This window comes from Micropterus dolomieu, linkage group LG05 (assembly GCF_021292245.1).
Source record: "Micropterus dolomieu isolate WLL.071019.BEF.003 ecotype Adirondacks linkage group LG05, ASM2129224v1, whole genome shotgun sequence".
NCBI classification, from domain to species: Eukaryota; Metazoa; Chordata; class Actinopteri; order Centrarchiformes; family Centrarchidae; genus Micropterus; species Micropterus dolomieu.
Window position 1 is genome coordinate 28,681,035 of NC_060154.1, and position 15,488 is coordinate 28,696,522.

At 42.1% G+C, this 15,488-nt stretch overlaps 1 protein-coding gene across 1 annotated transcript; it reads right to left on the reverse strand.

The window, feature by feature from the left end:
* Window positions 1–10,848: 10,848 nt before the first annotated feature.
* On the reverse strand, window positions 10,849–15,434 carry LOC123971168 (zinc finger protein Gfi-1-like). Its single transcript, XM_046049840.1, has 6 exons — window positions 14,358–15,434; window positions 13,488–13,703; window positions 12,608–12,984; window positions 12,215–12,352; window positions 11,917–12,082; window positions 10,849–11,712 (listed from the first exon to the last, which is right to left on the reverse strand). The coding sequence occupies exons 1-6, from the start codon at window positions 14,467–14,469 to the stop codon at window positions 11,534–11,536; spliced, it is 1,188 nt and encodes a 395-aa protein (XP_045905796.1). The 5' UTR covers window positions 14,470–15,434; the 3' UTR covers window positions 10,849–11,533.
* Window positions 15,435–15,488: the final 54 nt, after the last annotated feature.

Here is a 15,488-nt window from a genome sequence, read left to right on the forward strand (position 1 = left end):
TGCAATTTATCTTAGAGCAGCAAGTAAATTTGTTTGGAAGCCCCGACTGAAGTATCCATTTCCATGAATGAATATCCTGAGCAATCTCCAGGTCAGGTGAAGAGACTGTATGACAGTCTGTGTGCTGTTTAGGCATGTGGGGAGCGGCCCACAGTGTTCAGAGGCGTACATGTATCTCAGGTCACTGAGATCACATATCCATTTATATTTAATTTGCTGGACTACAACAACACACTTGTGTAACAAGTTGTGTAGAGGATGGTCTTGTATACGTTCCAACTCCAGTAGATGAGTTCAGGACCATAGTCTAAGTTTTAAATGTATTTTTTCTGTAATGAAACTTGAAGGTACAACTTGTGTTTTTGAAGATGTAGCTGAAGGTTTATTACATGTTGATATGTCCCGATAGAACACAAGATACAGTGACATTAGTTTGTTCTTTGACTGGAAGAAAAAGCAGGAATCAACAAGACTGACTATCATTTCAGTTGTGCAGCAGATGGAGTACAGTATTTATGGAGCAGTCTCGTATACAAACAGGCAGCAGTCCTATGAGAGTGAGATAAAGCCTCTCCATTCTCCCTTTCCATCCCATATTTCCTTGGTGACCTCTTAGAGAGCAAGAGGTTCTAAGTGAACTATTTATCCAGTCGGCTTCCCCCGGAGGCTTCCGCAGACTGCTGCAAGCTTTCCTGTCTGCCCAAGGCCCCGCTGTGCATGTCAAGAAAAACTGTCATGTTTAGGGCCTCTCCCACGGGTGCTGCTTCAGCTTCACCGCTGTTTTCGGAGCTGGGCAGATGAATTTGATTTTATGATATTTTTAATACAATCCAGATTTGCTTTTTGATTGCTGCTTTACGGTTTGATCTAAAAAAAAATGCATTGAAATGTTAAATTTACACAAATCACAACAAACAATAAATACATAAATAAATAAATAAATAAAAAGCCACAGACGACAAGCTGTTCATGGAACACTGAAAACTTCAATCTTAAAGAAGAAATTACAGACAAACCACTGGATGGTATTTTGTCAATCAAGCCATCTGGATGTTAAGTTATACGTGTACATATCTAGAAGCATTAGTGGAAGAAGTATTCAGATTCAGTAGCAATATCACACTAGCAAATTAAAAGGCATCATATTTCTCTCTGAACTGTAGTGGAGTTTAAGTGTAAAATAGCACTAAATGGAAATCTTGTACTTCTTGTCTGACCTGCTGATGAGGGAACCTTACATTGCCATACTGTATGGTGTGTTTTCATGGATGAGTAGATTTTGAAGGCTGTGCACTAATTTATTGCTTGCCAGTCTCAACCTTCTCATTTGTTCAAGCAGTAGATGTTTGTTGCTATGCAAATATCTGGCCACCTTGCTAAGTGTCTACTTACCGTAAACTGGTTCACCTGTGTCTATGCTGGTTAAGTGGCTTTTGTGCTGCAATATAGTTGTGGCTCTGAGGAATGCCAGATTGCTGCAAATGTTTTGTCTTCTTCTGTAAATAAGGTGACGTCGTGCAATCCTCTCCAGTCATCATTTGCTTAAAAGCATTACAAAATCACTAAACTCAGCAACATTGTTGTTTTTACTATAAACAATGCTTACATTACTCATAATCCACAGATTTGTGGACTGTTTTAATTGTTTTTAAACTAGTTCCAATGAAAACAGTCAGTGAGTGACAAGGATATGTTTCTGGATAGGGAAGTTGCTTCTGAGGTTTTTCAAATTTTATCAAAAAAAAATTCTGGTCCACTTACTTGCTTTTTCACTAGAATAAAGTTCCACTGACAGTTATTTTTCACAGGGGACATTTTGACTTTTAGGAAAAGCACCAATGTTATAACGTTAATGATGGCTCTGTTCTAGTGTCCTAGAAAGCCATGACAGTGACCCAGCATGCACGGTACCAGGAACCTGAAACTAAAGCTTCAGGTATTTATTAGTTGTTTTTCCTACCGTGACACATCAAAATGTCTTCCATGTAAAAGTATTGAACTGGGGTGGCAGCAGTGATCTCAGAGATAGACATCTCATATGCTCAGCAGATAAAACTGAAACCATCTGCATGGCTAGATACCACCAGAGGAAGTGGAGACTTCTGTGTCCTGGAGACGTGGAGGTAAATTTACATTAAGCATATCTCTTCTTTTTCTTCTCTTGCCGATGGTGCAAGTCTGGAAGTGGAGTCTAGAAGTAGAATATGTTTTATTGGGAAAGAGGTACCCCAGTGAACTAAAAGCTAATGGAGATCGTGGTCTCACAAGGGACAATCTTGACCTTGGCCCCCTTTTGTAAAAGCTTTGCCCCTGTAACAAACAATTGCAGGGAGGGGCTGTGCGGGTGCAGTCGGAGTCTGTGAGCGTGCAATGTAGTCCAGTCTTTTTCACATCTTTCAACATGGCGTAAAGTTGCTTTATGTACCAGTGTACTATGAGGTGAAAGCTCCCTAAGTGAGACAAAGGCCCAGGTCGGACGCCCCAGTCTTTCCTGTGCAGCAGCATCTGTCTGGTTTCGAGTGCCGCTGGGGGAACTGCATCAACAAATCCATACTGCCTGGACCATGCAGACTTCTCCACCGCCTGCTCAACCTTTTGTAAATCGGCATTTTGATGACAATTCCCAGTGTTGAGTTGTTCCCAATCAATACACACAGAGCGGATGCCTTAATAGACACAGATAACTGCTGCTTGCCTGCTGTATATCTGGGCTGTGGAGACTGACACCCTGTCTGACTGGTCAATAAGTGGCGCGTGGTGCAGTGCACAAGCTCGGCCCTACCCACTCTGGTACCACACACGGGGCTTGGTTTCCCCCCGGTAGCGGGGTAAAACTGCCCAGCAACTCCCCAAGGTGGGTGAATCGGAGATGTTACATGTGAACTGGCTGTCAAAACGATTTTGTCATCTCCCCTTCTCTCCGGTGTTTAAAGATGCTGACACACTGTGTTTGGGGTACCAATGTCTTGTTGGAAGTGATGGAGGCTTTTAGCCTTTTTTTCCCCAACTCCCTTTATCCGTTTAAGTGTTCACTCGAGTGTTAGGATTTCTATTTCACCTGCCAAAGATGTCTCCTGGCGCTTCCTGCCTACTCACGGCCTCTTTCAGGTCATCTGATCTGGACCCTTCTTTGAATTTACAGACTTTTCAACTTTATATAGAATCTGTACTTTTACTACTGGTTATGAAGGTCAATTTTTTTTTTTTTTTTTACATACTATATTATTTGTAATTATTCTAAGTTGTTTATTTTGAGATAACTTAACCTATTATCATTTCAATTTGGCTTAATTTATAATGAAAATTAAATCAATTTTTTAGCAACTAATCAATAGTGCATTTTTTTCTATCTGAGATTAAGTGAATATTATACAGCAGTGGGATAGTTCTGAGTAAAGATAAAACACTGAGTAAAGAAAGCCAGATCAGATTCAGCTTGGGGTCATTAATGTTTTAGAGGATGCCAGAGGGAGAATGGGAGAGTCTCTGCACTGCCGGGATCCATTTCCTTTGACTGTGGCTTTGTCATTTTGGATCAATCCCACCGTGTGCAGGCCTATTGTAAAGTGGCTCTTCTCTAATGGAGTGTTTGGCAATATACTGGCATGGGATAAAAAGATCTAGAGATGTTGGGTTAATGCTATGCTTTAATCCATGAAAAAAATTAGGAGGGAATCAACTGGAAATGTTATTAAAACATATTAATGTAGTAATTATTCCCCCCCTCCCTTTCTCGCTTCGTCTTCCCCGGCCAAGGCCCAGTTTAGACCTCAGGGGCTGTGGAAGTACTTACCATCCTACTCTTCTATGCCGTGATCGCCACAATGACATTACTCTGCTTTGATCCTGCTGCAGTCTGACACATGACCACACAGACCCCTGAATGGGCATTAGTGCAGGCTTCAGCAAACCTAACATCTGTGCCTCCCAGCACTGCCACTGCTCAAATCATTCATTAAATCAGAACACAAAAAGTAACTTTACTTGAATGCCTCAGCATAAATATTTGATCATGGCTGAGAATAAATCTTTGTCATTTTGTACTCCTTTCCTCTGGCTGCAGGCTCCTCTTATGGATCCTCCTCGCCTCGCTCTCTCTTTGCTATTTGGATACAGGCACATGCTTGGTTTGGTCATTGGTGAAATGGAGCTTATGAATTTTTTAGAAAGATTCATAGCTGCAATCAGGCCTGGTTAAGGGGACGACTGTATCACACAGTAACATCTTGTGCTGCCATTGTCACTCACAAATCATGTGCTGTTTGCATAGATAGTATAGGCTGAAAGAGGTTTTGTGTGTTCATCTGACAGAGGCACTAAACTTCTCTGTTGTAACGCATCTCACTACTTAATTAACATTTTGTCTACACAACAGTGGGTTGTACACTACACGGTTTGTTTATTTATGCATAGAGTACCTAGAAAGGCATTCTCTCATTCATGTGGAAGTTTTCATGTTTTATTATTTTACAACACTGAATCAATGTGGCTTAATGTGGCTTTCTGACACGAACGTGACACGAAAGTCAGAGTAGGAAACGGGGGTTTAAAGGAATTACAAATACAAAATGCATGTTTGCATAAGCATTCCCTAGCTCCAAGTCACTATGCAGTAGATAGATCTTAGGGAGCCTTCAGTCTTTGTGGATAGGTGTTGATCAGCTTTGCACATCTGGACGCTGCACATTTCTCCCATTCTTCTTTGCAAAACTGCTCCAGCTCTGTCAGGGTGCAGAAAGGAATGTGCCTGCGCAGCCTTTTCAAGTCCAGCCACAAATTGTCAGTTGAATTGATATCTGGACTCTGATCTGATTTGGCCACTCCGGGATATTGAACTTGTGGATACAGGGTGGTTTTTAAGCCTTTCTTGTGTAGTAGACAGCCTGCTCTAGTGGGATTTACTGTTCCTTTGTCTTCAGGGTGTAGGTTTAGCCACAATACTGACTCACCAAATGGACCTTCCAGATACAGGTATTACTGTATAAATTTACAGGTATTAAGCCCTTTAAACCTCCTTGGCTACACGCGGGTGATCTCCATTTAACTACTTGTGTGGCTTCCACAAATGACTGCACCAGTGAAGCAGATGTGTCCTGTTAAAGGGTGCGCAAACATGTATTTTATATTTGTAATTAATTTAGATGAGTTTTTCACTCACACAGTTTCAAAGAAGCCACATTGATCTACTTTGATATTGTACAACAATCAAATAAAAAATCTTCCAAGGCGGGTGATAATGTTTTTTGGGTGCTGCAAGTATATTGTGATTTACATTTGTTTTGCACTTTTGAGTGGTAGGATAATTTAAATCAGTTTTGCAGAATGTCACACATAGGCCTAGTGTATTAAGGGCTCGTTTGTAAATTAAAGCATAGATCAAAATTATACTTTTTCAGAACCTTATTTTGAGACATATAAACATGCCCAAACCGCCTTTTCATTTGATAAAATACACGCGTGTGACATCACAAGAACTAAGTCACCTTAGACATTATTTTTTATTACCAAAAAACTACTGAGGTCCAATCTTCAGTTTGAAGAGTGTTGCTTCTACAATTTTATTGCACAATTAACAGCACAGTCTTATTATTGCATTAACTGTATAGTAAGCCAGGGTTTTCGCATAAATCCCACAGCTTTACATTCCCCACATCGAATACTCAGCAATGTAAAACCTTTTACAAGTGAACAAGAATATTAACTACACACTAAAAGGCTAAGCTCTATTTTTTTTTTTTTTTGGTCTCGTGTTCCAAAGATTCCCTTTTCATGTGTTTTCTTTCCCCTGAAGACAAGAGAATCTTTTGTTATCAAGCCTTTTAGCCAGAGTGGATCCTTTTAATGTCACCTTCAGGATTCATATGTTATTAGACATGGCTTCAGAGAAAACACGAAACCAGGCCAACAAGGCGAGAACGTGTTCTAGGAGCAGAAGCAGTAAGAGGATGGAACACAGGCTCTTTTTGTACAGTTACCAAATATAAAATGATATGTGTAAAACCACCCACAGAGCAGGGGACTGTGACACAGACACGAGTGCTGCTGAGCGGCGGCCGAGCAGCCTTTTTGGTCCTGAGTGACAGCTCACATCCAAATTGTCTAGTGATATGTAATGCTAAATGAACCGGATAAACATGTCTTTAAATGAGCGGACAGACTTACCACCCCCCTCTTTCATCAAACCTGTGGGTCCCCGTCCCAGACAGACAAACACACACACACACACACACACACACCACCACCAGTCCTCTATGGACTCATGCTGTTCAGGGCCCCAGATCCGAAGAACAGAGCCCGGCTAATGGAAAGCTTTCAAGGTGGCCGGAGAAAAATGTCGGCTGTCATTTGGCCTCCACCGTTTTCTGATGTCACTGGTGTACAAACACCTTGGGACACGCCATTAAAAACAGGCCTTCCAACTGAAAACAACAACACTGTCCACCCCCCACCTCCACGCACACACACCTGCAACGGCCTGCATGAATGTGCCATATTATGTTGGACTTAAAATAAAGGCTAAAATCACTTTTACAATTATTAGCAGTGGTAGCAGTTTAGTAATTATGACAAACTTAATTTATCGAGCACTTCTCTAGTCACATGTAACTAGCCAAATAAGACAACCAGCAATGAAATACAAAATTAACAAGAACAAAACAAGACAGTACATGCTTCAAGCCCAGTGGATAGCAAAGACTGGATAAAATGGCTAAAATAAGAGGAATTTGAATGAACTAAAATCAGGGAAAACTGAATGATAAAGGTGTGATTTGAGAAGAAGAACATTTTAAAGGAGTGATGTAGCTGGCTGACCATGCAATGCTTTCTCAAATGTTGGCAATCAATGTTTAGAATCATTTCTAAAATGAGCAGGCAGCCAGCGGAAACAGGTGTAATATTGGTACAGTCATTATTTCTAGTTAAAAAGCCCCGCGGCACTGTTTTGAGCAGTCTACAGCTTGCCTAAGGGATTAAGGCAGGTGAAAATGACATTGCACTGATGAAGATGTGGCGAAGATGAAGGCGTGCATGTGGGTTTCAGTTTCTCCAAAAACCTTGTGTAGGTCGAATCTTTGCTTTGTTGCTAAACTGATAAACAGTGACATTGCGATTAAATTAGAGATTGAATGTTGTATCATAGCCACAGGTTTGATGTTGAGAGATCCCAATGCCTGATCAGAAATATGTTGAGGGATGATATTAAGAATATACACTGTGTCTTTTCCAGATTTAACTGAAGAAAATAAGTTGCCATCCAGCAGTCAATGAGACAACTGTGTAATGAGCTAGCACACCAAGGTCAGTGGACTTTATTAGTATGGCTACATGTCATAGGATTTTCTTTAAAATGAGCCTGTCAGTGTACACCCTACACCCTAGACAGGGCTGCTGCACATCACAAGAACTAAGTCACCTGAGATCATTTTTTTGAGTCATATACTTTATGTTTCTAAAATGATATTTTAAATAAAAGCAAACATGCATCCTTGTTCCATTACTGCCACACTGTTAAAGTCTGCATAAAAGCAGTCCAGGGGAAGTGTGGTGGAGCCCCTCCAGGAGGAAGCTTTGCCTCTCCCCACACGTGTTCAGCCTGTCAGCTGCCTCTGCTGATGTCTCTTGTTATTATTTTCCTCTCATTCTGTTGCCTTTTCTTCGCAGAGTCATGAATAATTTGTGTCTACGCCTTGTTGCTGGATGACAGCTGTGCAGTTGGTTCGCAGTCTGTTTTTCAGATCAGGTGAATAATGAATAAGCCTCTGCAACAAAAGAGCCATGTCCTATATGAGCCCTGCCTCTCTTCATCTGTCCCAGCTTGGGGACAGGTGAGCAGATAAAAAAAAAAAAAAAAAACAGTCTCTCTGATGCAGAAAGTTTCCTAAATGAAATGTGCACGCAGAAGGCTTGGAAACGGCGTTATTTCATATCTTCTCATCTTCCAAGAACGTCTTACCATCATTTCCTGTAACCGAGCATATTAATCAGTGCCTTTTCTCCGAAGCTTGCCGTTAGAAATCCTGTCTCTCTGTCAGGTTATCTCTCTATGCAACTTGTCAAACCTGTGTGAAATCTGCTGAACAGGGCGTGAGAGCGAATACCACATTATTATTACAATATACACAACAGGTCTGCTCGCCCTCAGGGGAACAATCACATGTGTCTCTCTCCATAGTGTCCTCCCTATCTTCTTTCATATGAAAAGTATATTATTCTGACCACTCACCAGATGTTTGCTGGTTCTAGAGATTGACACTTGTCCGCTGTGTGGGTGTGACCTTTTTTTTTCTCTTTGAGGTACTGCATGTGATGTTTTAATCTGATTCCGTCCTTTAGTGCAGTTAAATCAGGAGATGGGGTCCGGTTTCAAAAGTTGTCGCGGCATGCTGGCCGATTGGAACACCTCCACTACAAATTCTAAATCTCATAAAAGGTTTTGTGTCTGTGCATGAAGAAAAAAAAAAAAAAACATAGCCTAGAGGTTTATTTTTATCGAAACTCTTCTGCACAGTCTGACAACAAAACCCAAAATAGATCGTTTAAGTCTAGATTGGGACGCCGTGTGTAGCACGTTTAAGATGCAAATCAAAATCAAACCCCGAACTGTCTCTAAAATCTCTCTTCTTTTATTCAAGTTGAATTTTAGATTAATAATGAATCACCCCAAACCACAAAAACCAGACACTGAACTTTCTAATTGCACAACTGTGTCTGTCAAGAAAAATTAACCCAGTCATACCTCCGGGTGGAAGCAAGTGTGGTTGTGCGCACAGTCGTGTGTGTGTGTGTGTGTTTTGCGTGTTTCTTGAGTGTGTGCACTCAAAAGATGCAGGTTAGCAACAAGATTTGAGCCTTAGACTGCAATGCTCTGATTACTGGCCCACTCCTATCGATTGAGCCGGATTCTATTCATATTTGATATGCCTCGGGGCAGTTGGGTAATGCTTTAAAAAAATCTACCGGTGGCCTTGGAGGAAATCTGGTCAGCCTAATGGCTCGTTTGAAGATTTCTTCTTTTTTTTATTTTGTTTGAGAAGCTTCTCTCTGAGATTGTGCACGAGGAGCCTATCTCAGAGGACACCATGCAATAGGCTACCTAATGAGAGAAAACATTAGTCGCAAATGAGTCGGTTCCTAAATAAAAATAAATAAATAAAACACAGTTCGTTTGCTTTAAAAAAAAAAAAAAAAAAAAAAGAAGTCTACCTGTGCCGCACGTGATATGATCCACTTGCCCCTTACTTCAAAAGGTCGTGGTCAGGCTGGTGGCTCCGGGCTGCCTCCGAGTGTTAAAGGCACTTACTTAATGGCAAACCCAGCTTCATTCCAACAGGAGGTAATTCCCCTGTGAGCAGATTCGACATCAGTCAGTCTGAAGGCAGCCGTGCAGCATTTGTCTCTGAAACGCTTTAGTAATTTCCTTTATAAAAACGGCACATTTCCTGTTGACTCACTCTCTTTTACATTGTATTTTTTAACAAGTCATTTTTAAACTTTTTTTTTTTTTTTTAAAACGGGACAGCCAGGTTGGCGCACGTGAAGTTTGCTTTTATTTAAAGAGAGTAAATGACGTGGCTCGCTCCGCGCGCAGCCTCCATTAAGTCATAAATGAGCTCGCCTTTCCCCTGTTCTCCTTTAGTCTGCTCATCTTGGGGTTTAAAATATTCAGTATTTTCGCAGGCCTGGATGTTGTACGATTTTGGGGGAAGTGAGGCATAGGAAATCCTTGTGAGTCAGTGATTTCAATCAATGTTGAGGGAAGACAACTAAGTGATTGTTCCTCTTTTCTCTCTTTTGCCTTGTTAGAGAGTCAGACAAGATGAGACAGTGAAAGAACCCAATGATGACAGCATTTATTAAGACAGCTGCTAACCGAGTCTAAAGCAGCAGTGCAAAAACAGTGACACAATGGTGGAAAAGCTTTTCTGGTGAGGTGATAAATTTGATTTCAAACTTGTGGTTTAGCCTATATCTCCTGATGATGACGGAATGGAAGTCACCCATATCCCACCCGCATCCCCCACAGCTGCATGTCCTGCCCTGTCTGCCAGCTTCCTGCCAAAATTCGTTAGAGGGTTTTTTATTATTATTATTCTTATTTTTAAATAACAGCCATGGGGGCAAAAAGCATCTGGTTAATGGCTAAATCTGCTCAGACTGTTTAAGGTTCAAACACATGGCTACAGGGGTCAAAACAAACAGGAGCCGCGGTGGCCCCTGGGCGATCACAATCACGGCAACAAGATGGTTAGATGTGCTGGCCCTGTAGTTTTGATGAGGCCTAACCTAAACCCTTGGAAAACCAAAGATCTTATCAGCTCAGATAGTATTGTTTTGTAGACGATGAGAATGAAGTAGCTTACTTAAAGATGAATTTTGAATTACTAATAATAATATTAACAACCTGTTTATTAGGTGAAATAGGGCATAATTTAATACACTGCTTTGTGTCGACTTTTACTATAATTGTTGTGCTTAAACCTGAGTTAAATGACCAGTAAACTGTAAATTTTATTCAGTCCCATATCCTTCCTTTGGGAAATAAATCATCTTAGATTATCCCACTTTTGGATTTGTATTGCATATTTTATTTTAAATCTGCACTGATCTTGATCAAAAGCATCCTACAGTGTTGAGGCTACCATTTCAACTACTTTTAGGCCTTTAGACGAACAAATAGCATAGACCTGTCTTTGTTCGTGTCTGTTTGTTTTAACCCTATTGCAAATCACATTTCCCCTGGTGGGACAATAAAGATAAAGATGGAATTGAAAAAAAAAAAAGCATATTTATTTGTAAACGACAAAAGGTTAAATCTGACAATAAAATGTGCAACATGGAAAAGTGAAATTCGTGAGTGAGGCAGTGACCCTCCTGTTTATTAAATCACACAGTCTGAGGAGGCTGTTTTGCCAGCATGTCTCTGAACAGAAAACAAAATGCCGCTGCTCTTTGGAAAGGCGCGGATTTTCATCTCTTATTGTCGATCCGGTTATTTAGGTGCGAGTGCAAATATTTTGGGTTGAGTGCCCACTATAGCTGATTCATATCAGTCGACATACAAACACAATGCATTTATTTATTTCATCATCTGCTTTTCTCACAGTTCACAGCTTATCTCTGGTTTTCTGGACCTTTACAATAATCTGCAGTCTATAGCAGGGGGAATAATTAGTGTTGCCGATGTCTTCACACTGCAAATCATCGTGTGTTTAAACCTCAAGTCTTATTCATGAGACTTTTACGTTTTCCTTATTAAAATAAATTAAAAAATATCTGCCTGTCGGCTGAGATCATTATATACAATATTTCCAATGCACTTTCACAATAGGTTTTTACAAAGCTAGAGGTGGATCAAATTCAGCCTTGATCCATGAAATGTCCTGAAGCTGAGTGATTGGGGGGGTGGAAAGGCGAAAAATGTCCTCGGTCTAAAATGTCTTTTGTCAGATGTCCTCACTCATTTCAAGGACAATAATTTAAAGACTCAGCGGCCAGATTATATGACGTGATTTGTGCAGTGATCGCCGTTTAATCATTTCAGTCCGTGCTGCGTCTCTTTGTGTCTCCTCAGGTCCACTTTCCTCTGGAAACCTTTGCCGCAGAGGTCGCAGCCGAAAGGTTTGTATCCGGTGTGCTTCCTACTGTGCGTGATGAGGTTGGAGCTCTGGCTGAACGCTTTCCCACACACCTGGCATTTGTGCGGCTTCTCCCCTGAAAAACACATTTAGAACACATTTTAGTTTAGTTTTTTTTTTTTTACTGGACGTTTGCTTAATTTTGTGCTCCAAATCAGGAAGATACCGGACTTTTGCGCGCCACTTACGCACATATTTTCTACCTCCCACAAGGAACACTAGAAATTCCAACAACTGTTTCACTTCACATGCAATGCAGTCTGCCCTTTTCTCCACTTGCCTGTGTGGATGAATGTGTGCTTCTTCATGTCGGACTTCTGGTGGAACCTCTTCCCGCAGTACTGGCAGGGGTATGGCCGAGTGTCGGAGTGGATGAGCAGGTGCGTCGACAGAGTGGACGACCTCTTGAAACTTTTACCGCATATTTTGCAGTCGAAACTTCTTTCCTGAAACGTGAGCAGAGGCATAAGTCAGCGCACAGACAGAGAAGCAGGTTGACAACAACAACAACAACAAGGCGCCGATCCAGAGGCGTGAGGTGTGAGTTGCAGGATGTGGTTTAAAGTGTGTGAAGTTACCTGAGAGTGCACCGCTTTATGCTGTTCCAGGCTGACTGCGTGTCCGAAGGTTTTGCCGCAGATTTCGCACGCAAATGGCCTGGTGCCGCTGTGCGATCTGCGGACGTGGACTTCCAAACCGTGCGGAGTAGAAAACACCTGGTGGGAAGAAAAAAATTAAAGATATGTTTCTAGCTGAAAATAAAGATACATTTTGTTCAATAAATAGTTCAATCATTCCAGTAGAAACCACCGCGTCAGCAGTGTGTGTTTTCTTAAAGTCACATTGGGATCATCTGATTTACAGGTAGGAAAAAATTTTGGTGTATTTTATTTTATTTTTTTTATCATTTTACACCCATGCTTTTAATTATCCACACAAAGCAGAGGGTGTGTATGCATCTCCATTCTTACCTTACTGCACTTGACACATTTGTAAGCACCGTTGAGGATCAGACTGGAGCAGAGCAGCTCCGACTGGGCCTTCACATTATGGGCTTTTCCATTCCGGCCTTCCTCAGGAAACAGCAGAGCTGCGGCATGCCTCCTGTAGTCGCTGTACGTCTCCTCGCCCAGAGTCCGTTCTGGGTACAGAGCTGAATGGGTGCTCCTGCTCCCGTAGAAGGCCATAGCTGCCGGGCCCCTGTCCATCTCCATGCCGGGATGGAGGCTCTGCCGCACCAGGGGCCTCAGCCCGGGCCCCGGGTAACTGCTCCAGGCATACGGCCGGAAGGGGACACTGAAGGGCTGGGTCTCGTCCACCAGAGGAGACAGGGATTTCTCTGAATCAACTGGAAACGGGAACATAGGCCAGATGAAATTTTAATGAAACCAGTGACATGGTTGAATCGGGGCGTTTCCAGGGCCCCATAGGGCCCAACTGAGCATAAGGAGTCATGCAATGTTCTTTCAGAGAATTCCCAGGTGATTATTCTGTTGTGGAAACCAGGAATATCAGATGATAAAAGAGGAAGCGTGCACTGTAATAAACCAATGAGTATTGGGAGCATTTAGGTTATTTTAAAGTACAGTTTCATATTTATACTTTTATATACAAAGAGGTAAACTCCCATGAAAAAAAGTAGATTAAAAGTAGCCTACTTCTTTATAGAATGATGCTTAGAATCACATGTTGATAGCACATGGAACAAAAACATGCAAACTCTTTGTAGTCTACCACAAAGGCCCAATGTTTTGTTATTTTATATTCGGGACCTTGTCCACATGTGATCATCTTAATTCCTCTTATAGCATTACATGAGCTACAGTAAGTCATAAGTGTGTGAGTGTGTACCCGGTGATGCAGAGGGGGACGGAGGCCTCCAGAAGTCCTCATAGTCTGTGGAGCGACCGCACAGGCTGTCGGCGCAGCTCAGCGGGGACTTCGGGGAAAACTCAGCAGCGTCAGCAAGGTTGGAGTCAGGAGACAGGCCATACCTGTCCACCGACATGTCAGTGTCATCTGGGAGCTTATCTGCCTCTGACAGGACACACGGAGGACAGTCTGCATCTTAATGAAAAAAGAAGCAAGAACATCATAATGTTGTTTTAAAAGAGGAAAGCAATGCAAAACTCTCATCGCCTGCAGTTAAAGGCTACTTACTACTGGAGAGTTAAAAACTACCATCACTTATAATGAAGGTCACTGAATTTTGCTTATATTACAATGATGGCACATTAGGACAGTTGTCAAAATTTAGCACAAAAGGGTAAAACCAATATTACCTCACTTCTAGCAATAATAGCCTAATAATATAGCCTAATATAACAGGAAATCAGTGGTGATAAAATAGAGTCAAAGAATCGTTAGCTGAGATCTCCACCGATGTACAACTGCGTAAACATCAGAAATTCCACTTTCATTTTTGATTTCAGCATTTTTTTGGAAAAGGAAATCGAGGCCTATTTTATCAAACTGCAGCGCCGCTGCCCAGCCCTTCAAACCGTAAAATCACTGATACATACATGCAGGTTGCCTTTCATCATTTAACATGTCTTAACCATATAGCCAAATATTTCTCCTGGAAATTGTCTGCAATTATTGCGATCAAAACGTCTTTTAGTTCAAATAAATTTAATTACGTTGATTGGGATAAAATGTAACATTCATAGACACGTTTTACGCAGTGAAGAATATTTAAAAGAAGAATCATTTTGCGCATACCTGAGCATATGTGCGCCAGTATAGTGTCCAGCCTGCTGTAGTCATCCTCTAAACTCCGGGGCTGGTGGTAACTGTGCGCCTTTTTACTCTTCACCATGAAGGAGCGAGGCATCTCTGACCTGGGAGCAGGCAAATCAGTGGTAATAATCCAGAGGACTCCTCGGGTAGACGCTGCTACTCGCTCTGAACCCTGCAAAGATTTGATGGTGGGGAGATGCGGCTCCAAGTGCTTTAAGAGATTTCGACCTGAGTAGGGAGCATGCGCACACCGCCCGTCCCGTCTGCCAGGTGTTGCACGGACAGGTGCCCCTGCAGAGGCTCCTCTGCTCACAGCGCCTCAAATAATGCACGCATGCAGTGTTTTAGTCAGCATGCAGCGTGGTTACAGGTGATAGGAAAATAGTCTGCCGCGGGGGCGACTTCTTGTCACCTCTCTTCATGCAAATTCACTAATTTCAGGACTTGATAACATATGACGTGTTTTGCCTTTGCCCGACATTTGTTTCAAGAAACACCCGTGGAATTATCAGCAGTTGCTGCTCATGCCTTAGCCTGTATTTAAAAATAAAAACCAGACACCACGTCAGATTCTGAATGACTCTTGAATCCGGACTTTTTTTTTTTCCCAGTGTGGAGCCCACCGTCGGGAGCTACCGGTCCCTCTCGGATCAGACTGCGGCTCGTGTCTCCAGAGGAGCGCGTGGCAATCAGGAGAAGCGATACAGGCCTTATCAGCGCCTTACTCAATCTGACAGGGGGAGAGGATAAGCGGAGGCGCACCCCAGGGTGTCACTTGCTGAGAGACTGCATGTAACCTTGTGGTTGACTAAAAGGGCAGGGGGAAACTCTGAACCTATAGCCTATCTATAGATCATATTGACACACATAGGGCCCACACTTTAACATTATGGCACGTACGTCCTTGCAGGTTTGCAAGAGTGTGTTTGGTGTGTTTGATCTTTCCTAAAACACCGCGGAATAAAATAACAGCCAATTAGCTGCAAGAACTGGCGAAATTCAGAACAAATCCTCTCACTAAATGCACCTTCATTTGGATGAAACTCCTGACAAAGTTTGGTGGAGCTTTGTCCCGGTCTGGTGGTCATTCGGGCCGTAGACTGTTATTATGTG